General features: G+C 41.9%; 1 protein-coding gene across 4 annotated transcripts in view; it reads left to right on the top strand.

Annotated features, from left to right (window-relative positions):
* Positions 1-7628: 7628 nt before the first annotated feature.
* Slc39a12 (solute carrier family 39 member 12) overlaps positions 7629-26490 on the top strand; it is a 120843-nt gene continuing 101981 nt past the window's right edge. For 2 of the 4 annotated variants that reach the window (XM_085699057.2, XM_085699056.2), the window contains exons 1-4: positions 7630-8044; positions 8782-9116; positions 15262-15543; positions 19250-19457. In XM_085699057.2, coding sequence (XP_085555183.2) covers positions 8808-9116; positions 15262-15543; positions 19250-19457 — 799 coding nt within the window. In that variant the 5' untranslated portion in view covers positions 7630-8044; positions 8782-8807. Of the gene's footprint in view, positions 8045-8781; positions 9117-15261; positions 15544-19249; positions 19458-26490 lie in introns of all 4 variants that reach the window. The other 2 variants (XM_085699058.2, XM_048461118.3) reach the window with 2 other exon arrangements.

The following is a 26490-nucleotide window of genomic DNA, read 5'->3' as shown; positions in this document are numbered from 1 at the left end:
CTTAGGTTGAAGGGGCAAGAAGACAAAATGTAAAGCATAGATTGTTATTTCCTTTGCAATGTATTCTCATGGTGCCCATGTGACCAACTAAAATCTACTTAAAACCTGAGAGGACTTGAAAAGGATTTCTAGACACAAAGATACAGGGATTAACACAACTTCTTGCTGTTTGCTGGCTGCATGCTGCAGATCCTTTAAGAGAGGTTTTTTTTTGATGCAGCAGCAGCAGCAGCAGCAGCAGAAAAGCCACTCCATTTTAAAATGCTGACTTTCTGAGCTGTGCTGTCAGTGTGAACTCTGGCTCTTTCAGGAGGCCAAGCATTTAAATGGGATTTGTAAGCAGAGTGCTACAACTTGCTTAATGACAACATAGACCCTCTGTGTGCCTAAAAATGGGGCAATGTGCATGGCTCTAAGAGGCAGAACAGCTCCACCATGCTGGACTGTGCAGAGTAAACAGGAAGTACCGTATATACTCTAGTAATGCTGCAGCTTTATTTTTTTAGAAGCGCTTAGCATTTTAATAAGTAGTCCTGGTCAGAAAATAGTTACAGATACACAATAAAGACAAATTCAGATAGAAAAGACTTCTAAATGGGTCACAGTGTTGGGTAAATGTATTTAGGCTTGGGAGAGAGAAGAAAAAGAATATAGACAGTTATAAAAAGAAGTAAATGGTTTAATAAAGGTAAAGTCTTTAAAGAGACAGAGTACAGACAGTCATAGATTGAAAGGATTAAAGAAAAATAAGCCATGAAAAGATGGAACGTTCACAGATAGTCTGGATTATGTATATTATTGTGTTTTCTTTGAATTTTTTGACTGTAAAGGAGCTAAGTACAGAGAGACATTTCATTGTTTGGCCTTCTAAGCTACCAGCATTTATATTATAAAGGTATCTTGACTTCAGAATTTGGGTCTAAGGATATGTTGCTTTGGTAAAGAGGTTCTTCTTTTGTTTCCACAGAAGATGAGAACCTGTGAATTAATTCCAGAATAATGTGGTTTGATGGACCAAGACCCCTGAAAGTTCACTGTGAACACCCCCCAAAATTACTTCACCCAACTGCTGACAGAGTTGAACCTATCACAATGATATACTATAAAAGACCTGAATGCAAGCAGAAAGTAGTCTAGAGAACTATGCCCAAATTCCCAAATACTGTTTATAAATGTTTGTTTACATTTAAAGGGGGATATGCTATAGAGATTTGCATTGCTATGGATCTTGGTTTATTGATACACATTTAAGATCAGTTTTGTTTTCTGTATATTTCTGCTCTTGATTATGGTATTGTGTTTGTGCAACTCATTAAAAATGTAATGTATAATTAAGAAATAGAGGCTAATGGATAATCGTCAAGCTTGTAGTCATGCTAGTTAGATTTTCTAGAAATACAGAGATGTATTTCAGATAGTTAGGTTTGCTTCAAATCTTTCAGAGACCTTCAGAATATGGCATTTAAAATGTTTTAATAACTTACTACTTTTTATGACAATGAGATACATCTGCTCCTGGCAGCACCAATCTACTTCAAGAGGAAGTTGGGCACTGACGAGGCTCCTTATGGAGTTTACTAGCCTTTTTGGCAAGAAATTGCTCTTGCCTGGACTGCTTGATGCTATACTCTATGAACTGGACATTCAGGACTCACAGAGAAATGACTGCTGAACTTGACTAAAGGTGAAATGGTCCTTCGGGGTTTCTGCTACAGAAAAGAGTCTGCCAGACATTCTGCACAACACAGAAAAAACTGCCAATATAGGTGGAACTGTCTTTGAAATTTTCTGCCTCATGGTAACATCTGCTGGATACTATGGGCCCATAGGCTGAAGAAGGATGCCCCAACAGAACAGAAGAACTTTGGGTGAATGTCCAGACAGCGAGATGTCTCTGTCAATTCTAAAGTTTTGGAAGTTGCTTGCTATGTACTTCATGTTTATTTAGGCAATATTACATCCTTCTGGAGTCTTTGGTGGAGTTGAAGAACAGATAGATAGTTATAATTATAGTTTTCCTTAATTATGTCAAAAGATAAAGTAGATATAAATATTGTAACTGTAATTCTTACTTGATACCTGTTTTGTTATATGTAATTTTACTATGTTAAAGTTAAAACCTTTCTTTTTATTTAAACAGAAAAGGGGAGGTGATGTGAGATTCCCCTCTGTATTCTGTGAATACCATTAGTTAATAAAGTAAATGCCTTGGCCTTTTGATAGGGTAGAGCATAACTAGGTCAGGAAAACTAAACTGAATGCTGGAAGAAAGGAGGTGGAGTGAGAGAGAAACCTCATAGCCCCCACCAGAGACAAGTGATAGAAACTTTACCCAGTAAGCTACAGCCATGTGACAATATACAAATTAATAGAAATGGGTTAAATTAAGATGTAAGAGTTAGGTAATAAGAAGCTAGAGCCAATGGGCCAAGCAGTGATTTAAATAATATGATTTCTATGTATTTCAGGAGTCTGAGCTGTCAGGCAGCTGAGAAACAAATAAGTGTCCCCCTTACAACATCTTAGCACTTTTGATGCTGTGAAGAACACCATGACCATGCCAATTCTTAGAAAGAAAACATTATTTAGGGTGACTCACTTACAGTTTTAGAGTTTTAGTTCATTTTTATTATGGTGGGGAACATGGCAGCATGAAGGCAGATATGGTACTGGAGCTGAGAGTGCTATATCTTACAGGCAACAGGAAGTCAATTGATACCCTGGTTGGTATCCTGAGCATAATAAACCTCAAAGCCCACCTTCAAAATATCACAGTTCTCCTAATAAGGCTGTACCCACTCCAACAAAGTCATACCCACTAACAATACCACTCCCTCTAAGATTATGGGGGCCAATTACATTCAACTACCACACATGGAACCATCTGTCTTCTGGATTGTAAATTTGTCTATTATCTACATGCAATTTGGGAACTTTAAAAAATATGGGTGAAAAATAGATCAGCACCCACCTATACTTGGTGGCTGATAACTATCTATAGCTCCAGTTCCAGGGGATCTGATGTCTGTTGTGGAACAATCTTTGTACATTATAAACATGTATTGCTCCCAATTGGTTAATAAAGAGCTGGCAGGCCTATAGCTGGGCAAGGGAGATTGGACAAGAGAGACAGACTAGGAGAATTCTTGGAAGGCAAAGGGTGGAGTCAGAGGAGTTACCAGGAGATACAAATGGGGTAAGACATGCTGGAGGACAGGTAAAGCCATGAACCACGTGGCAGCACATAGATTAATAAAGCTGAGTTAATTTAAGGTGTATGAGCTAATTAGTAATAAACCTGGGATATTGGGTGAGCAATTTATAAATAATAAGTTTTCATGTGGTTATTTGGGAACAACTGCAGAGTCACAGGGAGACTCCACCTACAAATGACGTTCCAATGTGGGGCTATAATTTCCACATCAGACCCAACAAAGCTTAAAAAAAATTATTCTAAGCACACAAAAATGGAGTCAAGCTTGGATTCTTGGTAACCACCCTTTCTCAGGATCTGTTTGCTGACAGTAAGCAGAGGCGGGGGTCCTTTAAGAGACAGCTTCTAGCTTCCAGGCTCAATGCTAGCAGCATAAACAGGCCTGACTCTTTTAAAAGGCCCTGTTTCCGAACACTTAAATGGGATTTATAAGTAGCAGGCAGTACATTACTTGGTGGCCCTTGACCGCATGACTCAAAACTCCCCAGAGTTGGGATGGTAGTGAAGCTAGGCTCTCAGGGAACCAAACAGGGTAGAGTAAGCCACCAAAACAGAAGCACAGGTCCTAGGTACATTGCTTAGCAATTTAAAGGCTGATGTAGTCAGAAAAAGATTACAGATATGCAATAAAGACAGATTTAGAAGAAAAAATCTGTAAATGTATTACAATGTGTTTATAAATATACATAGGTTTTGGAGACCAAAGAAAAAGGATAGAGACAGTCAGAGATTAAAAATATTTTAAAAATATTAAAATAAAGTCCTTAAAAATAGAATAAAAATTAGAATAAGTTGCATAAATATGGAAAATACACAAAAGGTCTGGATTCTGTATGTTATTTGTTGTCTTTAGATTTTCTGATTGCTAACGAAGGAACAACAACTGCTAAAATACACTGGATTCTGACAACTGCTGATTAAGCCAACTCATACATTTTAAAAATGTCTTGACTTCAAAATGGAAGTCAAAAAATATGTCACTTTGGGGAAGAGGTTATACCTTTATTTCCACAGGATATAAGCCTATGGATTCATTCCTAGATAAAGAAAACCGGGTTTGATTGGGGAAGACCCATGAAATTCTAGCTACAGACATAAAAATAAATAAACCTCGAAGAACTGCAAGACATGTAACTTATATTTTACGTATTAAACAGATATATTTTGATAGGTAGATGATCTTCAAACACTTCAAAGGCCCAAATAATATGGCATTTAAAATATTTTATTAGCATAAGACTTTTCTTGACAGTGAGATATGTCTGTTCTTCGCAGCACCAATATACTTCAAAAAAGATGATAGGCATCAGAGAAACTCCATATGGAGTTTGCAATTTTTTGGCAAATGCTAACTCTAGGCAAGAAACTGCCCTTGCTTCAGCTGCTGACAATATGCTATCCAAATTAGACAAGCAGAACATAAAAGAAAGAGACTGCCAAACTTTGCCAAGACAAGGTGAGAAGTCCTTAAAAATTCCTGCTTCATTGTAAAGTGTGTCAAATATACTAGGCCTGCAGGACAAAGTTGGATGTCCAACATTGCAGAACTTGGAGTGTCTGTCTAGAGAGCCAGATGTCCCTGTTGTTAGGTAACATTTTACTCTTCTAGGGTCTCTGATGGACTTTAAGACTAGATAGTCATAGTTAAAATTTTCCTTAGTTATGATAAAAGGTAGATTAAGTATAAAAGTTTAGATTTACAAAGATAATATAAATAATAGAGTCTTTTATCTAATTTTGCCAAATAGAAATGGGCTGGATATTGTAACTGTAATTCTTACTTGATAACTGCTTTTATTGTATATAAAATATACAAATTATTTGTATATATATTTATATATACAAATTATTTGTATATATAAAATTATATTGTATATAATTTTGCTATGTTAAAGTTAAAACCTTCTTTTTTAACTAGATAAAATGGGAAATTTTGTGGAACAGTCTTTGTACACTATAAATATATATTATTCTCCCTTGATTGATAAAGAGTTGTCTGGCCTATAGCTGTGCAGGAGACCCAGACTAGGAGAACTCTGGAAAGAAGAAGGGTGGGGTCAAAGGAGTTGCCAGGAGAAACAGAGGGAGCAAGGACAGATAAAGCCATGAGCCACTTGACAGCACATAGATTAATAGAAATGAGTTAAGTTGTAAGAGCTACTTAGTAATAAGCCTGAGATAGTAGCTGAGCATTTATAAATAATAATGTTTCCATGTGCTTACTTGGGAGTGACTGCCAAGACTCAGAGAAACTCTGCCTACAGATGCCCTCTTCTGGCCTCTGTGGCACCTGCACACACATGATTCACATACATATCATCAGGTAGGCATACACACACACACACACACACACACACAAATAAATCTTAAAAAACAAACAAGCCCTGGGTCACGTGAAAACCAGTGGTTGCTTGGCAGGGCATGGACTAACTCTGGTGCAGAAAGGCTTAGAATTCTGGCAACACACACTAACTGTGTGACCCTGAGCATTCTCAAATAGTACACTGAAGATTTTTTGACATTTATCACTTCTTCATGATGAAAGTGCTGGTATAATACTTAAACATAAATGGATGCTTGAAAAAGTCAAGAGACACCATTACAAATGACATCTAGAAGGGATAGAATTTTAGAAAGAAGAAAGGAGGCAGCACAAATGAATGTGGGGAAAAGTACCAGAGATACCTCTGTAGGGACAACTGGGTGCTCAGGAAAAGAAACATCTTCTGCCACAGCATTGAATCTAAATGTACAATGTGTGAATTATCAGAAGTCTCAATACATCTATATGTCTTAAAAATCTGTCATAAGGCTTATAGAAGTTCAGGATTATTATGGAAGTGAGACTCAATTCCTAGAGTGGCTTACATCGATGACTACATGGTACCTCAGGACTGTACCTCCAGGATGTCTCAAGCCTTGTTTGAGTCTCATCTTAAATCACCATTCTTTTACATTTTAAGAGGTCCTTAAGTTCTATCTTGTTTACAGAACATGTGTAAATACACTGTATGGCAGAGTTTGAAGCTCAGAACAGAGGAATAAGCAAAGAACTGAGCGAAAGAAAACTAGTCAGCAAGACTCAGCCCCCTCTCCACTGCACCTTCCTATGTCAGCACAAACAAACTTTTCTAAGTTAGGATATACTACATCAGATACTGCATTGGATGAGATGTGTCATAAATGTGAACCAAATATCTCACATTTTTTCAATCAAAAGTTAAACATCTCCTTTATGTAGCTAATAACCACATGAAGTTAGCTTACTGGAAATTAGTCTGGATTCCCCCCAAAACAAAAGAAAACAAAAAACAAAACATCTTTAAGCCAGGTAGTGGTGGTGTACACCTTTAGACAGAGGCAAGCGGATCTCTGTGATTTTAAGACCAGTCTGATCTACAGAGTGAGTTACAGAACAGCCAAGGCTACACAGAGAATCTCTGACTCAAAGAAAAAAATTAAAAATAAATAAAAACCAAACAAGAACAAAACAAATAAACCCAAAAAACAAACAAAAAGGAAAATGAAAACACATTTAAGAAAGATTAATTTTAGGCTGGCCGGGAAAACAGAAAGGGTGAACATAATGGGTGTCAGCCACAGCCCTGAGTCAGAGAACCAGAGGCCATGTATGACTTTCAGGCCGGACAATGGCAAAAAGGAGCTAGGGAGCAGGTGAAAATGCTCTTGCAAGGCCATAGTCTTGAGAATACTCGTCAGAGCAAAGCAGAAATTAGTCTTGGAGCAATGGGGCAGGTAATGCTATGGGAGCTTGTATACTTGAGGATCTGTTTTTTATAACTTAATTAATTAATGAGGATATTAAGACCAGCTAATTTATTGCATAAGAAGTAAACTATTATTTTTTAGTGGCTTTTTTCCCCCTCAAGCTCTTGAGAGTGGGTAGACCAAGACTTTAAAGGGTGGTTCCTCCTGCCGGGACAGCCCACTGGGGATGAGCATGTGATGTTAGGGAGTTTTGGTCCAATGTTCTGTAGTCTGAAGCCCACAGCCTGCCAGTTCCTCAACTCTTGCTGGACCCTCAGATTGAAAGTCTTTGGCCTGACTCCTTGTTTCATGGCTGAGTCCAGCCTTTAACTCCAGTTAATACCACCATGGAGCTCATGAGAAAAAGGCCAGGTCCCTTTCTTTGACATTTGAGACAAAACCCATGTACACAGTGGATAGCTAAACAGAACCGTAGTGTTTTCTGAGTACTGTTCATCCAAAGTCCATCGCCCTACAAACTTTCTCACACCCATGTGCCCAGTTTTCATATTCAATGAGTGATTAGCATGAGTTTCCCATTTGTAGTACTAATGCTGCTTTTGAAGTCCTAACATTGTATAAACATTTGCAGCTTGTGAAATGAAGTCTTAAAGGGCCAATCTTTCCGGCAACTTTTGGTTTAAGCAAAAGTGAAAGAGCGATCAGCTGGACAGGAGACTACCTTATCGAACACTAATCTCTTTCACTTTGCAATGCGGAAGTTTTTGACCTAGATTCTGTCTCTTGAAAGGCAAATGACTGTGGATAATTCTAAAATACCGTGCTAACTGTTAATATAAAAGGTTAACTCCGTAACCACATTTATTTGACTGTCCGAAAAATCTGTCAGCCAGAAACTGTCCGCTTTTATCCACCTTCGTTTTTACCTTCTGAGCTGCCCTCTCCATAGCAACTAGAAATGTCTCTGGGCTGAAATAATCCTCTCCAGCTCCCAGCGCACAGTCAAGGAATTTTAAAAACAGAACTTTGGAACCGCAAAAGGCTCTCAGAGATTTAAAGGCCCAGGGAGCTCAAGATAAATATCCATTTCTCTTTCTTGGGGTAAGTACTGGAGTTACAAAGTTTTGTGTTACCCTCTAACTTTATTTTAAATACTAACATAATAGTCTGAAACTGTTTTGTAAACCATAAAACTAATTTCAGAATCTGTTATTACCCCCAAGGTCATTATTGGCTCATTTCTGGATCCTGCAGGAGATACTGCTAACATTTTATACTCCTTGAACAGTCAACTGAGGATTTTTTTTCTCCATAAATTCTGATTGATTCGGAAATCTCTTCCCCTGCTCTCAGAGACTCTTGAGTGCAGAGATTTATCATTCTACTGGAGTCTTGAAATGCTCTCGTTTTTCTAAGATACTTCATTCTCCAGAGACTTGATTTCCATTAAGCTAAAAACTAACAAGTGTTTCCCAAATGTAACTTGTTTTTTTTTTTTTTTGAAAGATTCTAATTTGGTGTGAGACTGGAAATTTATTGGAAGTCATTTTCTCTTGAACTTTCTTCACCGACTTCACAGGATTTGTTGACAGTGGTGTGTCTCAGTCCAGGTTTTGTGCTGGGCACTGCCTGCAGACAGAGCAAATGTGCCTCTTCTCAGCATTTGACTCTGTGCATTTAGTTCAGTCCAGTTTCCTGGCTGGTCATTGGGGTTACATGCTACATACAGAGCCCCTGTTGCTGCCACTGCAAATCAGCTTAACCACCCAATTAGTGAGTGCTCTCAAATGTGCTTCAGGCACAATAATTGAAGGCTTTTCTTCTCCTTACCACCACAGAGTTTCCTCTGGTTGGAAGGTCTCCTATGCACAGCCCTCACCGCAGGCCAGCTCAAGCCAAAGGAAGAGAGAACATGTGTACCCTGACAAATCTTTCAGTGTTGATGGAGCTACTACTAGCCTACCTCCTCTGTCTTGTTTCCCCTACTGAGGCGGGAAAGGCCCTCACTCAGAACACCAGCAGTGCTGGGAGTCAAGGCCTGCTAGAAGTCCTAAGGGGCCTCTCTGTTGGTGCCAACCAGTCCCTCAATCATCCACGAAGCCTCATCAAAATTCTGCTTGAGAAGACTGGGTGTCCACAGAGGGCAAATGGAATACAACGAGTCTGCAAGCTGGTTAGTAAAATAAAGAGGGATTGGGTGCTAAGAATGGCTCCAATGGGCACAGTGGATTTCACAGAGATCCTTTATCACAGTGAATGGCATGGCATGCAAATCTCTTCATATGCGAGAGGGAAGTTCAGCCTGGTATAATAATGTCTGGGTCACTACAACTCATTCAGCATCCCGCAGGGAGCTCATCAAGACAAGGGCTTGTTTTATCATTGGGAAAATAACACTTAGGCTGTCTACACCTGATCTCCTTATTTAGAGCTGCTGACTTGCTGGCACGCATGTTCAGTCCTTCCTCCTTTCTGCTTTGCTGAGATCGTTTTTTATTTTTATTTTGTAAGCTTGCAGTGAACGTGCACAGATGTTAGACAGAGGCGATTGCCCCTTTCACCAGATAATCACAGCATTCTGACATCTGTCTAACATTCAGTCCCTGGGTGCCCTCTCCTAGGTGCCAATGGTGTTTTCTGATTTTGTGCATGCATGCGTGCATATGTGTACGTTTTGTGTGTGTGTGTGTGTGTGTGTGTGTGTGTGTGTGTGTGTGTGTAAGGTAGTTAACACCTCGATAATCATTAGCAGTAAGGAATCAGCTGCGGGAGAGCAATGCTTTAGCTAGAGCTGAAACTGGACCACGCCTCCGGAAGCCTGATCCACAGTCTCTCCGCAGTCTTTTATTCCTCTCATCTGTCAAGTGAACCAGAGCTGTCTACTCACAGAGGCGGTGGTGCAAGCCTCATGGCTACTCCATCAAGACTTCCCTCTCCCCAGACTGAATCTGGATTTGCCTAGGATGGGTTTTTGTTGGTGGTGGTTTTCTGTGTTTTTTCGAGACAGGGTTTCTCTGTGTAGCTCTGGCTGTCCTGGAGCTCACTCTCAGCTAGCCTCGAGTTCACAGAGAACTGCCTACCTCTGACTCCCAAATGCTGGGATTAAAAGTGTGTACCACCTCCCCCTTTCCCAAGGATTTTTTTTTAAATCTTCTCCGGATTGCTGTAGCATGATATTGCTGGAAATTGGTGGGTACTGAGAATCCATCCCTCATTAAGGTGTTTGGGGGTCACAGGAGAAGATCCATCAGATTCCACTATGGGTCTGTGCATATCACAGGAGGAGGTCCATCAAGTCCCACTGTGGAAGAGAGCCTGGATTTTAAAATAACTGCTACCAGAATCCCTCTTTGTCTCCCCATTCCAGATCAATAATTATTTTAATTTTTATTTTTTAAAAAATAAAACAAACTGTATTTTTTCATTATACATACCCAATCCAAGTTCCCACTCCCTCGCCTCCTCCACTTACCCCCCCATCCCCATCCACTCCTCAGAGAGGGTAAGGCACACTGCTTTGTGGAAGGTCCAAGGCCCTCCCTACTATATCCAGGCTGAGCAAGGTATCCATCCAAAGAAAATGGGCTCCCAAAAAGCTGGTACAAGCAGTAGGGCTAAATCCTGGTGCCAATTCCAATGGCCCCTCAGTCTGCCACAGCCATGCAAATATCAATTACATTCAGAGGGACTAGTTGCATCCTATGTTTGTTTCTTCCCAGTCTGTCTGGTGTTGGTGACACCCCCTTTCAAATTCATGGATAAGTAAAACTGTAAACAAGTTTAAAACGAAGCACATAACTTCTTCCAAAGTAGGTTTTGACTGGGTTTCTCAATCCACCAGAGTTCCAGGGTGGGATGAGGCAATGCATTTCCCAGCCAAATATTTTCTGGTTTTGCCCCTCTTGTGACAGAAAGGGTCTTGCACAGATGGAATTTTCCCTCTGCTCTTTGCAAATGATAAATAACTCTATAATTATGAAAATGCCCAATGGCTCCCAGAGGAGATGTGTTATAATAATAGGCAGCTCGTCTGTGATGACATTATAGATAGTAACAACAGACATCCCACTGGAAATAACCAGGAGCCATATCTTATTAATGTCCTCTGAGAATCTGCTCTGGGGCCATGTTCTCCTCTAATAACGTGACGCGCCTTATTAAGGTGATGGAATATTAATTTTGCTGGGTGAAGATAAACAGGCAAGACTGTTTTCCATGTTTGAGGCTGAGGAGTGAGTAGTTGTTTTATGTTGTATTTTAGTTATATCATCAAGGGTTTGGCCAGTTTTCCTCCACTTGAATTCTATCTATTCCCTGGCTCAGTCTAAGAAGGTTGTATGCACATAGCTACTCTTCTTCGCCCCTGGGAAACTAAGGAGAAGGGAATGTGGTAGGAGGGGGTTTGATCCCCCTGAACATTGCTTCTGTAAGGAGCCTAAGAAAGGTTTTCTTGTCTTTCACGAGAGGCTAGTGAAAAAAATCCCACAGTTTCACAGACACTCAGGTTCTTGCCCCAACCACAGGGTTTGGCTTGTTGTTGAGACTCCTCACTGATTTTAGGTGTATTCTTGACAAGTGTGGCTTGTGTGAGATGCTCTGGGATAAAGCACAAGAGCAAGAGGGCGGGTTTGCATCTCTCAGTGTCTGAGAAAAGAAAGACTGAGGTCGGTGGGGCTGTTGAATTTGTGAGGAGGAAAAATGTAAAATGGGACTAGAAAAATCACTATGAGGTATCCGAGAACTGAGACATTTAACAATAAATCCATTTATGTTGTATTCTTTAAAAATGAAGTTTGGTTCTGATCCTGGATTTCTTTATTTTTTAAAAATGAGAATAATTGCAATGTTTTTGCTGGGAAGAACTGAACTTGAGACTTCATGTATGCTAAACAAGAGCTCTGCCGACTACCCTGTATTCCCAGCCCCTAGAATGGAGTTTTAGTAGACTAACAGAGCGATTAAGTAACCCCCATAGAATAAGCCATCTCACAGTGGAAATCAGAGCCTTGCATACCTTCTTGGAGGGGAAATATCTCTCTTCTGGAAACTTCCGGCTATTGAAGCAGATTGAACCTCCTTTTCTAATCCTTAGTCAAAGTAATGAGTCTCCTCTGGGCTACCACTAGAGCAGTGATTCTCAACCTTCCTAATGCTGCAGCCTTTAATACAGTGACCCAACCCGAAACTATTCTTACTGCTACCTCATAACTGTAATTTTGCTGCTGTTATGACTCATAATGTAAATATCCATGTTTTCCGACAATCTTAGGCGACTCCTGTGAAAGGGTTGTGACCTCCAAAGGGGCTGTGACCCAGTGGCTGCTAACTGCAGCTCTATAGGATCGCATAGACGCAGAGGTATGTGCTGATACACAAAGGCTCCCCATGCCTTCAGTCCCCTTACAGTCTCAAGGCAATGAATGCTCCTTTTCCCGAGACTCTGGAACAGCACCATTCCTCATAAACCCCCTTCTGTCTACTCGAGATATTCCCCTCATCTGTTTCAGATGCTTAGGATTTTAACTCACGTTTTCAGGCAGTTATCCAGCCTTAGCTAGGTTATATCCTGAGGAATATCTGAGTGTGTAAAGTGCTTAGCATGGTGTTAGACACAAAGTTGTCCCTCAGTTATAAGTGTATGTGCACAACTATTCAGTACACAGATGAGTTTTATCATGATAGTTTAAGTCCAGCAACTTTTGATGTCTTGATTTCAGCCCTATCATCAGCCACCGATGCACATGCTCACTGTGGGACATGGGCTACTTACGCAGTGCAAAAGGGTTGCTGTGGATTCATGTAAAGCGTAGACTTTCATGTGAACTTTGTGTGTTCCCAGAAGTTGAACTGGAGAGGAAGTAGACTGCAGTGTATGAGGCTTTGGGAAGAACACCTTCGTGCTCTGCTTTGAAGATGAATGTCTGTAGTTTTTTCCTGATGTGTATGGCATGTACCATCTGTTACCCAGCCTGTCACATGAGTCATGTCATCAGACCCTCCCATTCTTACAGTTCAGAGAACATATTAAAAGATCCTGGGGTAATTATTCCCACAGTAGGGTGAGCCTCCCTGAAACTTGAGACATTCTTCAATGCTTCTGCTTGGGGTTGTTGCTAGGCAACAGAGCTGCTTCTCAGATACTGAAAGACCTATCCCTGACTGTAGTTTTTCTCTTATTGAGAAAACTTTCTAGCCACAATTTCTGTCATTTTTTCCCACTATCCAGTGATGTTACTTTGAACTCCTCGTGTCACGTGAGTCTCTCTCTCAGTTAGAGGATCTGCATCGCTATGGCTTGTGGCACAGTGCACCAGAGTGTAGGGTCTTTCCAACCAGTCTTGGAGTGTTCTGAGATGAAACCAAGTGACTTTAACAGAAAAAAAGAGAAATTAACAGGAGAAAAATGTGTAAGTTTTATTTGTATTGCTACGGTGAAGGCAGCTGCCACAAAAGACAAGGATGCCCTCAAATAAGTAGGGCACATATACCATTGTATCAACATAGCAACAACAACAACCCAAAACAATGAATTGTAGAGATGTGACAAGAGGAAGGAAAATGGCTTAAGGGTAGTAAATTGTGAGGACTTATTAGGAAATATAAAAAGGAAGCTAAAAGATGCTAGGGGTAATTTAGGAAGCCCATGAAGTTTATTAGGATTGGATCAGTTCCCTGAGATAGGGATGTTCTGCTCTTGGCACATAAAGGACACGCTTCTCAATGGAATTTTCATCCTTGGTTTCAGGAAGAAAGGGAGAGGGCAGAGGGCAGAGGGCACTTCCATCCTTACTGTTTCCCATTTGCCCTTAGCTCAAAATTGTCAACATGCCCCAGTGATACGTTTTGGGATGATATGTTCTGATTTCCTCCAATGGACACATTTTTGGCAACTCTCTTAGGTCAGAATAGAGGAGGGACAGGGGATCATTGCATTTTTAATACCCCCTAAGTACCAAGTTTTGTGCCAAGTGCTGAATGTAAGGCCTAGAAACCTGGCCAAATAAACACTTGTTCTTGTTGTGGAAAGACAAAATACCCAGGCCAACAAAAGAGTTTTATAATACAGCGCTGTGAAGAAAATGCGATTCTGGAGGTTTGCTGCCCAATACAGTGTCTCTAGCTACATGTAACTGCTAAGTACTTGGTAAGTGACTGTATGAAGTAAGATGTGCTAGCAAATGTACACTAGATTTCAAAAACTTGTGCTTACAAAAAAAAGCTCATTAAGTATCTCATTAGTCATTTTTGGCTTTTTGATTGCATTCTCAAATAATTGTATCTGTAATACGTAAAATTTTTGTAAAGTATTAAAATGAATATCATGTGTTTATTTTCTCTACTGAAAACATGGTTGTCTAGAAAACTTCAAAGTCATATGTGTCTTGCAGGCTGTTTCTACAGACCAACACTATGAGGGACAACACAGGTTGAGAGCCTTGTGCAAGGCTTTTGGAAAAATAACATTTCTGTCTGTATGCTTCCTTTTTTGTTGTTGTTGTCTTTTGATTTTTCAAGACAGGGTTTCTCTGTGTGTTCCTGGCTGTCCTGGAACTCACTTTGTGGAACAGGCTGGCCTTGAACTCACAGAGATCAGCCTGCCTCTGCCTTCTGCAATCTGGGTGCCACCACACCTGACTAAGAGTGACATTTTAAGACCTGAAAAATAGGAGACCTCTAAGTCAGTGGAAAGATCTTGATGTAATGTCACAGAGATGAAATCACAAGAGTAGAGTTTAGAGAGAAGGCAGAGAAAGAAGAAAACAAGGTAGAAGGGACAGTATAGGTGGAGAATCAGGCCAGGAGAAATCGGAGGGTTTGGGTTGAATGCAATGGAGAACGGGGCATTTTTTTTCTTCCCCCTCTCCTCCTCCCCCCCCTCCTCCCTCTCTCTTTCTTTTTCTTTTTTTCTTCTTTCTTCTTTTTTTTTTCCTCATGGTTTTTGAGACAGGGTTTCTCTGTGTAGCCCTGACTGTCCTGGAACCCACTTTGTAGACCACGCTGGCCTCAAATTCAGTGATCCACTTGCTTCTGCTTCTCAACTGTTGGGATTAAAGGTGTGCGCCACCATGCCTGGCCAAGGAGTTGATTGGTTTAATGCAAAAGAGCAAATCAACAGCTTGAGGACCCAGAGGCCACTTGTACAAAAAGGGGTCCTTAGGAAGAGATGAAGGTCAGATAACAGTCTCACTGTGACTCAATCTTTGAGTGAAGCTGCTAGGGCCGCCCGCCTTGCCCTGCATTCACAAGGCACAAGCACTTGATGAAGCTCAGGAGCTGTGTGTAAAACTCGACTTTGTCTTTCTTGCTGTCCCCCACAGTGCTTGGAGACGGATGCACTGTTGCTCACGGCTGGAGGAGATTTCGAGGATGAGCTTCGAGAGGAAGAGGTCCAGAGAGTTTCTCTCCTCCTCCTCTATTACATCATTCACCAGGAAGAGATCTGTTCATCAATGCTCAACATGAGCAACAGAGAGTATGCATTTTACCTGCATAGCCTCCTGGGCCTCAGGCAGGATGAAGACTCCCATTTCCTTTCACAGAAGGAAACTGATGACATCTTGACGCTCACCAGGAAGTACTTTGGCACTTCTGGTGGCCAGGTAAGAGGTGAGGAACTGCCGTCTGTGCAGGACATGGGTGAACTCCTAAGAGAGATAGGTATTTCTGGTCTGAACTACAGGATAGTAGATAGTAAGTGACGTAATTTAAAATTACACATGGAAATGAGATCATTAAATGGAGGATGACTTTTCGACAGAAGCTGGGTGGGTGGATGGGTAGGTAGGCAGGCCAGGTGACAGGGCAGCTTTCATCTCCTGAATAACAGTGACTCAAAAATTTGATCAGCGTGGTGGAAGGCCATGTGTCTGCCTTGGCTTCCGGCCAGGGAAGAAGGCAGACACAATTATGAGATGCATTTATCATCGGTGATTTGATTGATAAAATGGCACTTGTCAAAGCACTACTTGCAATAGTCAGCCCTAAACAGCAGCCCCTTTGCTGCTTAGTGTTTTGTTTCAATGCACATGCTTCTCAGTGCCCCCCCCCATTTCCCCCTCTCGGCAAAGGGGCCCCTGATCTTTTGTGGCCTTCATTATTGTTCTAGGAAAGCTGGCCTTCCAAGCAGGCTTTAAGTTTCAGTAGACAAAAGAATCTGAACATAAAGTTTATGCGTACTGTTCTCATCCTATGGAGCTGGGCAGAGGGCTCATGGGTGAAGCGCTTGAAGCACAAACAAGGACACCTGGGTTTGGATCCCTAGCACCTCTGTAAAAGCCAAGTGTTTCAATCACTCTTGAAGTCCTTGGGGTAAGAGGAAAACAGGCAGCTACCTGGGACGTGTGGTCAGCAAAATGGCAAGCTGCAGGTTCAGTATCAGACACAGTCTCAACAAATAAAGGTAGAGTGTGATAGAGGATGACAACGGACATTGACCTCTGGCCTCCACATGAGTACACACAGGCCACATACAAGCTTATATACCTATGCATACACCACACACATGCCCATCATCATCATCATCATCATCATCGTATTAGCGACTGAACCTAGGCCTTTGTGCATGCTAGGTAAGAACTCTACCACTGAGCTATACTCTCCAACTCAGAAATCTTGAGCCGTATTTCAAGAAGAGTTGACTGAGGATTCATTCCACACCTTGAAGAGGTGTGAATATTACTTATGAAATAATGGCCACGACTTTTCTATCTTTTGAATTATTCATTGATTTATGAAAATAAGCTTAATTCTTAGTCTCTATTTTGTTTTTCAAGAGCCAATGGTCTCTGCTGTCCTGTTCCAGCAAGCACCCCTCCAAAATGCTGCCAATGGGCTTACTATCTCCTCTTATTGGTATGCAAACTATCTCCTCTTATTGGTATGCAGTGAAGAACATATTTACTAATCACCTTGCAAAGATCTTTATGGCACCTCCAATCCTGTGAATATCAATCTTCAGCCCATTGTTTCTGTTTCTACAAAGGTTCCTTGGTGGAATTCAATTTATACCTTGAGTTAGGAGGTATCCCTATATGTAACAACTTCATTGCAAATTCTCTATGGCTTAAATTACCCACTAGGATTTTAGGCATCGTTCACATTTGCTGCCTTTTGAGGCAGATGAAACAGAAATGGAAATCCAGTTCTTAAAGTCAGATGATGGGTAGCAGTGGGTTTCTGGTTATGCCGTTCATACATACGGTCAATGTTCAGACTTGCAGTGTTTGTAAGATCAAATATTTTTAGAGACTAAGATCACAGTATATAGAAAACTACTTTTTCCATAGAGTTATCAAAAAGTAAACTACGTCGTGAACCTTTTCTAGGTTTTAAGGCAGTTGTCTTCCAGAGATGCCAGTGTCTGTGACTCCTAGGAGGGTACTGTTTACCTACATCATCTAGGAAGTCGGTCAGTCCAGACTTGGCAGAAGGCTGATGACATCTTTCTGCGGGCTGCTGCTTTGTCCTAGACAGCATAGGAGCTGCTCACCACCCTATCAACCACTCACTTTTCCAGCTCTTAATCTGCACAAGCCTTGGCTCCCACAGGTCAGCCCCCCTAGTGGCCATTCTAGTGGTCCTCAACACACCTGTAGGGGAGGTCTTTCCATCCCAGTGTCCTCATTCCAGTCACACCCCAAGACCAGAATATAGACATTACCCTGTTCCTTCCCTCTCATGTGCATGAGCAACTGTGTCCTGTTGTCTTTAATCACTTCCCAGGGCTCTCACCGCAGCAGTTCTTTCTGCTGTTTTCTGGGTCTATGGTAAATGTACCTGGATCTGCTCAGAGCGCATCCTAACCCTATCTCCTCATGAAAGATAGATATTCACTATAATCCTAAGGACTTCTTTGGCCAAAACAATGGCTGAATTTCTCCTCTATCCTCAACAGAACCTCATGACTATAATCTTTTCTTTTCTTTTTCTAAATAATCTCTATAAAAATTCACCGTGAAGATCATACTATTATATCTCAACTAGTTCCCCTCACTCATAGTACTTCCCAAATATGTCAAAAGTGAGGTAACACTGCTGGGGATGTAGGCTGGAGAAGAACTCCTGCTTAGCCTAGGCGAGGTCCTAATTTCCATCCCCATATTTCCACTTTTGCTGTAAACAAACTCCTGTCTAGAGGTTGCCACTAGACCTCAGAGAGATTAACTCCAATAGACCGTTTTATGCCTTCTCCAACATCACAAGAAGTGAATGTTGACACAATAATTTATGCTAGCATCCTCCTTTATTGAACCAGACCACCCAAGTTCATTGACAGGGGATTTATCACTGTACATGGCATATAGCAGATATTTTAACCAATGAGAGAGAACAACAATAGGTTTTAAAGCAAAATTCTGCCTTTCCACTTGTACACAATTTAATCAGAAAAAACTAACATACGCACACACACACACACACACACACAAGGTCACAAGGTCACATATCCTAGGTTCTGTAGAAATTCTAAGAACACAGGCATGATGCTCAAGGGTACCACACACTCACTATAGTGAACACACACTGAGCTTGGGACTCAAGGCGATGTAGAAGTCAAGGTGGGGTCTTGATTGCTTCTCTGCTGATGAACACCTCAACAAAAGCAACATAAGGAAGAGTTGGTTTGTTTGGGCTTATAGTTCAAAGGATAGCCAGCATGACAGGAAAGTCAGGGTAGCAGGAGCTGGAATCACTTGGCCATACTGAGTCCAACAGTCAGAGAGAAGACAGCGACAAGTACTTGTGATCAGGCTTCCTTCTCCTTTTTGTACAGTGCAGAATCTCAGCCCCAGGGATGTGTGCTGACTTTAGTGGATGGATTTTTCTACTGCAGTCAACTCAATCAAGAAAATCTCCCACAAGCACATTTAGAAACCCTTCCCCCAGGTGATGGTAAACCCTTCAAAGTTGACAATTAAGATTAATCATTGCAGATTCCAGTGTGCCACCAAGGCTAGGATGCAGAGTTGAAAATCATCTAGTTTACAAGAGTCCTAGAATCTGGGAGAAAAGTCACCAAAGCAAAGAACTCAAGATGTAAGAGCAGGGGATCCCCTTGAAAAGAGTGTATTTTAAAGACAGCCATCAGGAAGTGTCGATAACTGAGACCCAGGAGGGTGGGATTAGATTTGAAAAGTTCAGAGAGTTCATAAATTGAGTGTCCTCTGGGATAGTAGAACGGCGACTGACATTCCTACAAACCAATTCTCTTTTAGATGAACAATTCCTCATGCTTGCTGGGGAATTTCAGAGGAGATTTCTTCAGTGTAACTCCAGAAGCTGACATGTTCTCTTTGTCTTTGGCTTTAGTGTATGGACACTAAGACTCTACAGAGGAAATCTGGCATTCAGAGCAGCGATGGTGCTGATGAAAAGTCACTTCCCCAGCTGGCTGCAGCCATCATTGCCCTGTCACTCCAAGGAGTTTGCCTGGGGAGAAGAGATTTGCCTTCCCCAGATGACTTCACAGACTATATTTTCAGTTTCTTGAATACGACCAATTCCCTCCTCCTATCCGGTAAGGCTGTTTTTCATGAATTTCATTTCCACGTCATATCCGTCTAATGAATAGTGCCGAAAAAACAAAGGCTAGAGCATTTTGTTGCCTGAATTTTCTCAGGTCTGTTTTAAACACTGTTTTATCTTGGCACGTGAAAAGAGAGCACAGATGGCTTCTCAGGGCAGAAGTCTATCGGCTGACGAAGCATAAACGTGAACTTGGCCCACTGTGTACGGATGGAAATATAGAGTCAAATGGACAGATTTTAAACTAACTAAACAAAAACACTTTCTTATTTGATACATAACCTTGGTCCTGAGATGTCAGAATAATGAAATGGTATTCAAAATGGTTCATGCGAGTCTTTAGCAGCTTGAGTGTGACCATAAAAGTAAACCGTTTGTGTTTGCACATCAGTAGCTTGTGGGCTATCATTCATTTACTTTATTTCTGATAAGCAATATTTGGAGGCTCTGACGTGAAACAATGTCAGGAAGGAAATGTGAATATTCATTTTTGTATGTTTCTTTGTATTTAGTTTGGAAAATGGCTTGATAAACATCTGAAATGGTTTGACAGTTCCTATATCTGAATTCAAGTATCTGTAGGTAGATTTTTATTTCCAATCTCATTATACAATATCAACCAAAAAGTAATCACTTCTCAGGTTTGAAGAATGTTGGATCACATTTTCCTTAGTTTTAAAAATATTTTTATTTTTTAATTGAATCCGGATCCAGATAAGATCCACAAAAGGAGTAGGAAGTTGGATCAGTGGGCAATGTGCTTTCCATGAAAGCTTCAGAAGTTGAGATCCCAGTATCCAAACAGCACCAGGCATTGTAATGATCTGTGAACCCAATGTTTCTATTGCAAGATACACAGACAGAAAATCCCCCAGAAGCTCATGGGCCAGCTAATCTGACATACATAGTGGGAACAAGAGAACAAGAGACCCTGTTTCTACCAAAGTAGAGAGTAAGGACTGGCACCTTAGACTTCCTCATGTATGACATGGATGTGTGTGCCTACACCCAAACAGACACACACACATGCACACACACACACACACACACACACACACACACACACACACACACTAACTAAAATCCACAAAATGTAAAATGTTAGTAGATTTCTTATTTCCTTTACAAGTGGCATATCCCTCCCATTCTGTCTATTTTATCACAAATAATTTTGTTGTGGCGAGTAAAGGGTGTTTACCCTGAGAACTGCTGAGTACATTCAGAGTTAACTTGTACTTCTATGCATCACCTCTCTGTTGGTGCTTGTATGTGGTGGAGATTATATTGATTTTCAGTTATTCAGTGAAGAGCACCTTTTTATGGTTGGTGACCACCATTCGAAGACTTGGAATATTTGCTTCTCTTTTGTATGAGATTCATAAGCTTCTGACAGATGGGTTATTTGAAGCTTATAAAATGATGTTCTAATGCTCTCATTATGGCCTCCCCACTGCTCTCTGGTCTTTTGATCTACATTGCAAGAATTCATAGGAGAAACACATAGAATAGAAGACAAGCAGAGTTTATTTTAGAGTAGAAGAAGGTACATCCTCAAGTGATGACAATAGACAGTAGACAAAGGAGCCATTGTGAACAGAACACCCACAGGGTGAGAGTAGACAATGACCAAAGATCATTGTGGCAACCTACATTGTAGGTAAGCTTTACATTATTATTTTTGCAATTCTTTTTATTATTGTTTTTATTGAGCTATATATTTTTCTCTTCTTCATTCCTTTCATCCCTCCGCCCCTTCTGCCCTCTTCCATGATCCCCATACTCCCAGTTTACTCAGGAGATCTTGTCTTTTTCTACTTCCCTTGTATATTAGATCCATGTATGTCGCTCTTAGGGTCCTGATTGTTGTTCAGGTTCTCTGGGCTTGTGAATTGTAGGCTTGTTTTCTTTGTTTTATATCTAAAGTCACTTATGAGTGAGTACATATAATATTTGTCTTTCTGGGTCTGGGTTACCTCACTCAATATGATGTTTTCTAGATCCACCCATTTGCCTGCAAATTTCAAGATGTCAATATTTTTTCCTTTGTGTAAATGTACCACATCTTCTTTATCCATTCTTTGGTTGAGGGGCAACTAGGTTGTTATTTCCTGCCATCTAGTTCTCTGGGAGAGTTTGCTTCTTTTTGTTCTAGAGTTTTCGGGTGTTCTGTTAACTCACTAGAGTGAAAAATTTCCAACTTCTTTACATAGGCATGCAGTGCTATGAACTTTCCTCTTAACATTGCTTTCATTGTGTCCCATAAATTTGGGTATGCTGTGTGGTCATTTTCATTTTAGGAAGTCTTTAATTTCTTCCTTTATTTCTTCCTTGACCCCTTGGTGACTCAGTTGAGGATTGCTTAATTTTCCTGTGTTTGTGGGCTTTCTGAAATTAGCGTCCGTCACATTCTAATTTTAGGCCATGATGATCTAATATATATATATCATATTATATAGATATATATCATATATATCAGTATATATATAACATGAGGTTATTCCAGTTTTTTTGTATTTGTTGAGGTTTGCTTTGTTACCTAGTTATGTGATCAATTTTTTAGAAGGTTCCACGAGGTGCTGAAAAGAAGGTATGTTCTTTTATGGTTGGATCGAATGTTCTATAGATGTTTATTAAGTCCATTTGCGTCATGACATCTGTTAGTTCCCTTATTTCTCTGTTAAGTTTCTGTCTGGCAGACCTGTAGTGACTGTGGGTTGTTGACATCTCCCACTATTAGTGTGTGGGATTTAATGTGTGGTTTAAGCTTTTGAAGTGTTTCTTTTACATATGAGGGTGCTGCTGTATTTGAGAGTTCCTCTTGATGGATTTTTTTCTGTAACTGATACAAAATGTCTTCTTTTGATAGATTTTAGTTTGAAGTGTATTTTTTTAGATATTAGGATAACTACACCAGCTTGTTTTTTAAGTCCATTTGATTGGAAATTTTTTCCCCCATTGTGGAGGGCCGGACCACATTCTCCATTGCTTCTAGGAACAAAGGTAGAGATTGACCTCTGTGACCCCAAGGTGTGGCGGCACACGCCTTTAATCTCAGCGCACGTGCTTTGTAACTCTCTACCGCTGCGTCCCTGCCTACTCCCGAGGTTTCACCTGGGACTGGGAGCAGTCAGCCAATCAGAGAATGACACGTCCAGAGCGGGGTCTGTTTCCTTTATAAGGGATGGGTTCCATCTTATCTGGGTCTCCGCCATGTGGCTTATGCTCTAGCTCCCAAGAGACATAAAGTTTTACTGCAGAAGGATCCTATGTGTACCGCGTGGTTCTTGCTGGCGAGAGGTAGCGCGGGACATCTGGTGCTGATACCCGGGAAAAAGAAGAACTTTGCACCACCGGAGACCCCTTGGACACAAGGAGGATTCAGAACTGTAGGCATGCGTGCTTAGAGAGGTACGCTCTAAAGTCCAGAGAGCATATCAGAAACTGAGCAGCAGTGGGAGGTTGTGCGCGCACCCAGATAAGTTAAAAAGGACCCCCGGTAAAGAATGGGGGAGACAGAAAAGAAAATAAGTTAAAAAGGACCCTCAGGTAAAGAATGGGGGAGAAAAAAAAATAAGTTAAAAAGGACCTCCCGGTGATTTTGGGAGAGTGGAGATGGGGGAGAAGGCTGATTTACAGGGTCGAAGGTTTTGTGTTGTGTTGTTCGTGTTGTTTTTTGTGTACTGGACAGGAGAGGGATATTTGAATTTGGGAGCTGCTAAAAAAGGTAGTTTAGATTTAAGGCATGGCCTTGAGAGTGTGATGTTGTGGGGGAGAGGTTCTGTTTTCGTCTCCACGGAGGGGGAGAGCCTAAGGGTGTACTTGGGATTTATGTGGTTTGAATCACCGAGACCTCCTGAAATGTTGTAATGTATACCCCTAAAATTCAGCGGCCCAATAACAGCAGGAAGCAGCCAAAGAGACTAAACGACGCCCAAATTCCCTTAAAGATTAAATGAGGTCCTTTCAAGCCTGCTTCTCTGAGTTCAGCTTTGCTCCGTGCACCGGTTTGGGCTCGGAGTGGGTGCAGCTGGGGCTGGAGGGCGGCTGGAGCGGAGCTTTGCTCTGTGGCTATGGTGGGAGGCATATTGCGCAGGCTCAGTTGGTGCCTGGCCTGGAGGGTATCACAGCAGTACCGAGAATGAGAACGGTGCCACAAGCTGCCAGGTCAGAAGGCTTGCAATGTGCCTGAAACTGTGAGGGGCTCTGAGGCTGGAGTGGCTTCTGTTCTGCTTGGCTGAGCTGAGCTGTGCTGATCCTAGGTAACAAAGGCATAGCCTGGGGTAACGGGCGGGGCGAACAATGCTGGCTACTAGCCCGAGAGATTTTCCATCTGAATAAGGAACTGAAGAGATAGCATAGGGGTTAAGAATGCTGCCTGCTCTTCCAAGGGTCATGAGTTCGGTTCCCCAATGACCACATGGCAGCTTACAACTATTTGGTTTTAAATCTAATGTTTCAGGATCCACAGGGAGGTAGATGCAAAAAGCCCTTAGATTTTTAAAGTGATTGGGTCGTTGGCTGGGTCTGTGAGAGTTTGTTTACAGCTGCTTTTGCTGTGGCACAGGTGTTGAGAGTTGGCTAGTAGGAAAGCGGCCCTGTTCGCCGCCTCTCCCAGCGGCCCCTTGAGCCACAGCGGCTCTGGCGCGGACCTTGAGATGTTGCTGCCTGTGCCGCCACGGTCTGAGTGTCGGCTCCCGCCACACTCCCCCACCAACACAGCCGCCGTGGAGGACTAGGCTAGCCCCGCGGGAAAGGCTGGGGCGCCTGGGGATGGAGCCACCACTTCCTGGCCTGGGACACAGGGATCCCCGCAGCAGCAAGCAGGCCCAGGGCCGCGCACAGCACTTGGATGGCGGGCGGACTCTGGAGCCCGAGGCCACCGTACCAGCAAGAAATACGGGAGCCAATAAATCTTAAACCTAATATCAACAAACAGGGCCTGGGTTTTTCCTAGGCGCCACTGGGACAGCACGGCCTATATCATAAAAAACAAAGACCCTCAATCAGTTATCTACCACAGTGGCTATAGCCCTGGATCAACAGGCTACCATAGATACATCTATTAGAGGTAGAATAAAGAACAGGTGGATATCTTATGGCAGCTGCCCAATTGGGCTGTAAATGGAAAACTCCAGCCTTTTGTGTGACCAGTGTACCATATGAGAACTTTATAAAAGTGGCTAACTTGTCCCGAGAATTGTCTTTGTATCTTGCAGGAAAATTTTGATGATTTGCTGTCCTCCTTGAGATGGTCCATCGTGACAATCAACTCCACACGAGTGGACATAAGCCTGGCCAAAGGATTCCAGTCCTGGATTGTGTCCTTCATCCCCTACTTCAAAGAATGGGTGGGGGTTGGAATGTTTGGAACGGTCCTGCTATGGAATAGTGTTTCTCCTCTGGATGGTCTGCTGACTCAAATCCCAAAGTCTGAGGGACAAAGTGGTTTTTGCACAAGCGCTGGCTGCCCTGGAACAGGGGGCCTCTACTGATGTGTGGTTATTTATGTTAAAGCAGTAAGGTTTAAGCCAACCAGCTCCTGCACCCCTAGGACAATGGTCCATTGCACAGGGTGGAGTGCTTGGCTTACTAGCCCTGAAGGTTGTCGAGCTGAAAAGCATCGCACAGAGAATGGCCCTCTCTGAGAGATAAGTCGCTCTGCTTAAGGGTTTCTTGCCATATATTCCCTTTCCCAGAAAATTGGCAGAGGGCAGGCCGGATAGGTTCCAGGTGTCATGAGCCTAGGGACAGATTCCGTGTAAGCCCATTTTTATGTTTTCATTTTGGGAAGTGCGACCTCTATCTTTACCTTCCTAGGGAGTTGCCTTTCTGCAAAGAAGTAAAAAAAGGGGGATATGTGGAGGGCCGGACCACATTCTCCATTGCTTCTAGGAACAAAGGTAGAGATTGACCTCTGTGACCCCAAGGTGTGGCGGCACACGCCTTTAATCTCAGCGCACGTGCTTTGTAACTCTCTACCGCTGCGTCCCTGCCTACTCCCGAGGTTTCACCTGGGACTGGGAGCAGTCAGCCAATCAGAGAATGACACGTCCAGAGCGGGGTCTGTTTCCTTTATAAGGGATGGGTTCCATCTTATCTGGGTCTCCGCCATGTGGCTTATGCTCTAGCTCCCAAGAGACATAAAGTTTTACTGCAGAAGGATCCTATGTGTACCGCGTGGTTCTTGCTGGCGAGAGGTAGCGCGGGACACCCCATCTCTTTACTCTAAGGCAATGCCTGTTTTTGAATTTGAGGTGTGTTTCTTGTATACAGCAGAAGGATGGATTGTTTTCATGTCCAATATGTTAGCCTGTGTCTTTCTATAGGTGAGTTGAGTCCATTTATCTTAAGGGATATTAATGACCAGTGATGACCAGTTCCTGTTGTTTTCATTGTTGGTGATGTTATTGTGTGTGTTTTCCCCTTCTTTGAGATTTGCTGCTGCGAGATCATCTATTATCTGTGTTTTTGTGGTTGTAGCTATCTTCCTTGGGTTGGAGTTTTCCTTTTAGTACTGAGTTTGTGGCTAGGTATTGGTTAAACATGGTTCTCTCATGGAATATCTTGTTTTGTCCTTCTATGGTGATTGAACGTTTTGCTGGATATAGTAGTCTAGACTGGCATCTGTGGTTTTTTAATGCCTGCATAATGCTTGACCAGACCGTCTGGCTTTCATTGTCTTCATTGAGAAATCAGGTGTCAGTTTTTATATTATTTTTTAAGACTGGAATAGACACCTTTCCTGTGGGATATTTTTTACTCCAGTAAGTGAATGAAAGGCCCATTTGGATTGACCCTGACAGGAGAGGGTAGTGATCCAGCCTTGTTCTTTATCAGAATGCTTCCTGCCAGATGGTAAATTTAGGAGGTTTAGAATTCATAGAACCAGTTATAGATTGTTGTCAACTCATGACCTTGTCGGACCTTTGGAATGTCACACTCCTCTCCCAAGAATGACTCTGGCCTTGAATGAGAGTCTGTAGTTTCAGACCTTGCTGTTGGAAGCTGTTGATAATGAGTGAGGC

The sequence above is a fragment of the Myodes glareolus genome, chromosome 14, assembly GCF_982192425.1.
Source record: "Myodes glareolus chromosome 14, mMyoGla1.1, whole genome shotgun sequence".
NCBI lineage: Eukaryota > Metazoa > Chordata > Mammalia > Rodentia > Cricetidae > Myodes > Myodes glareolus.
This window is presented reverse-complemented; position numbering and strand designations above follow the sequence as displayed.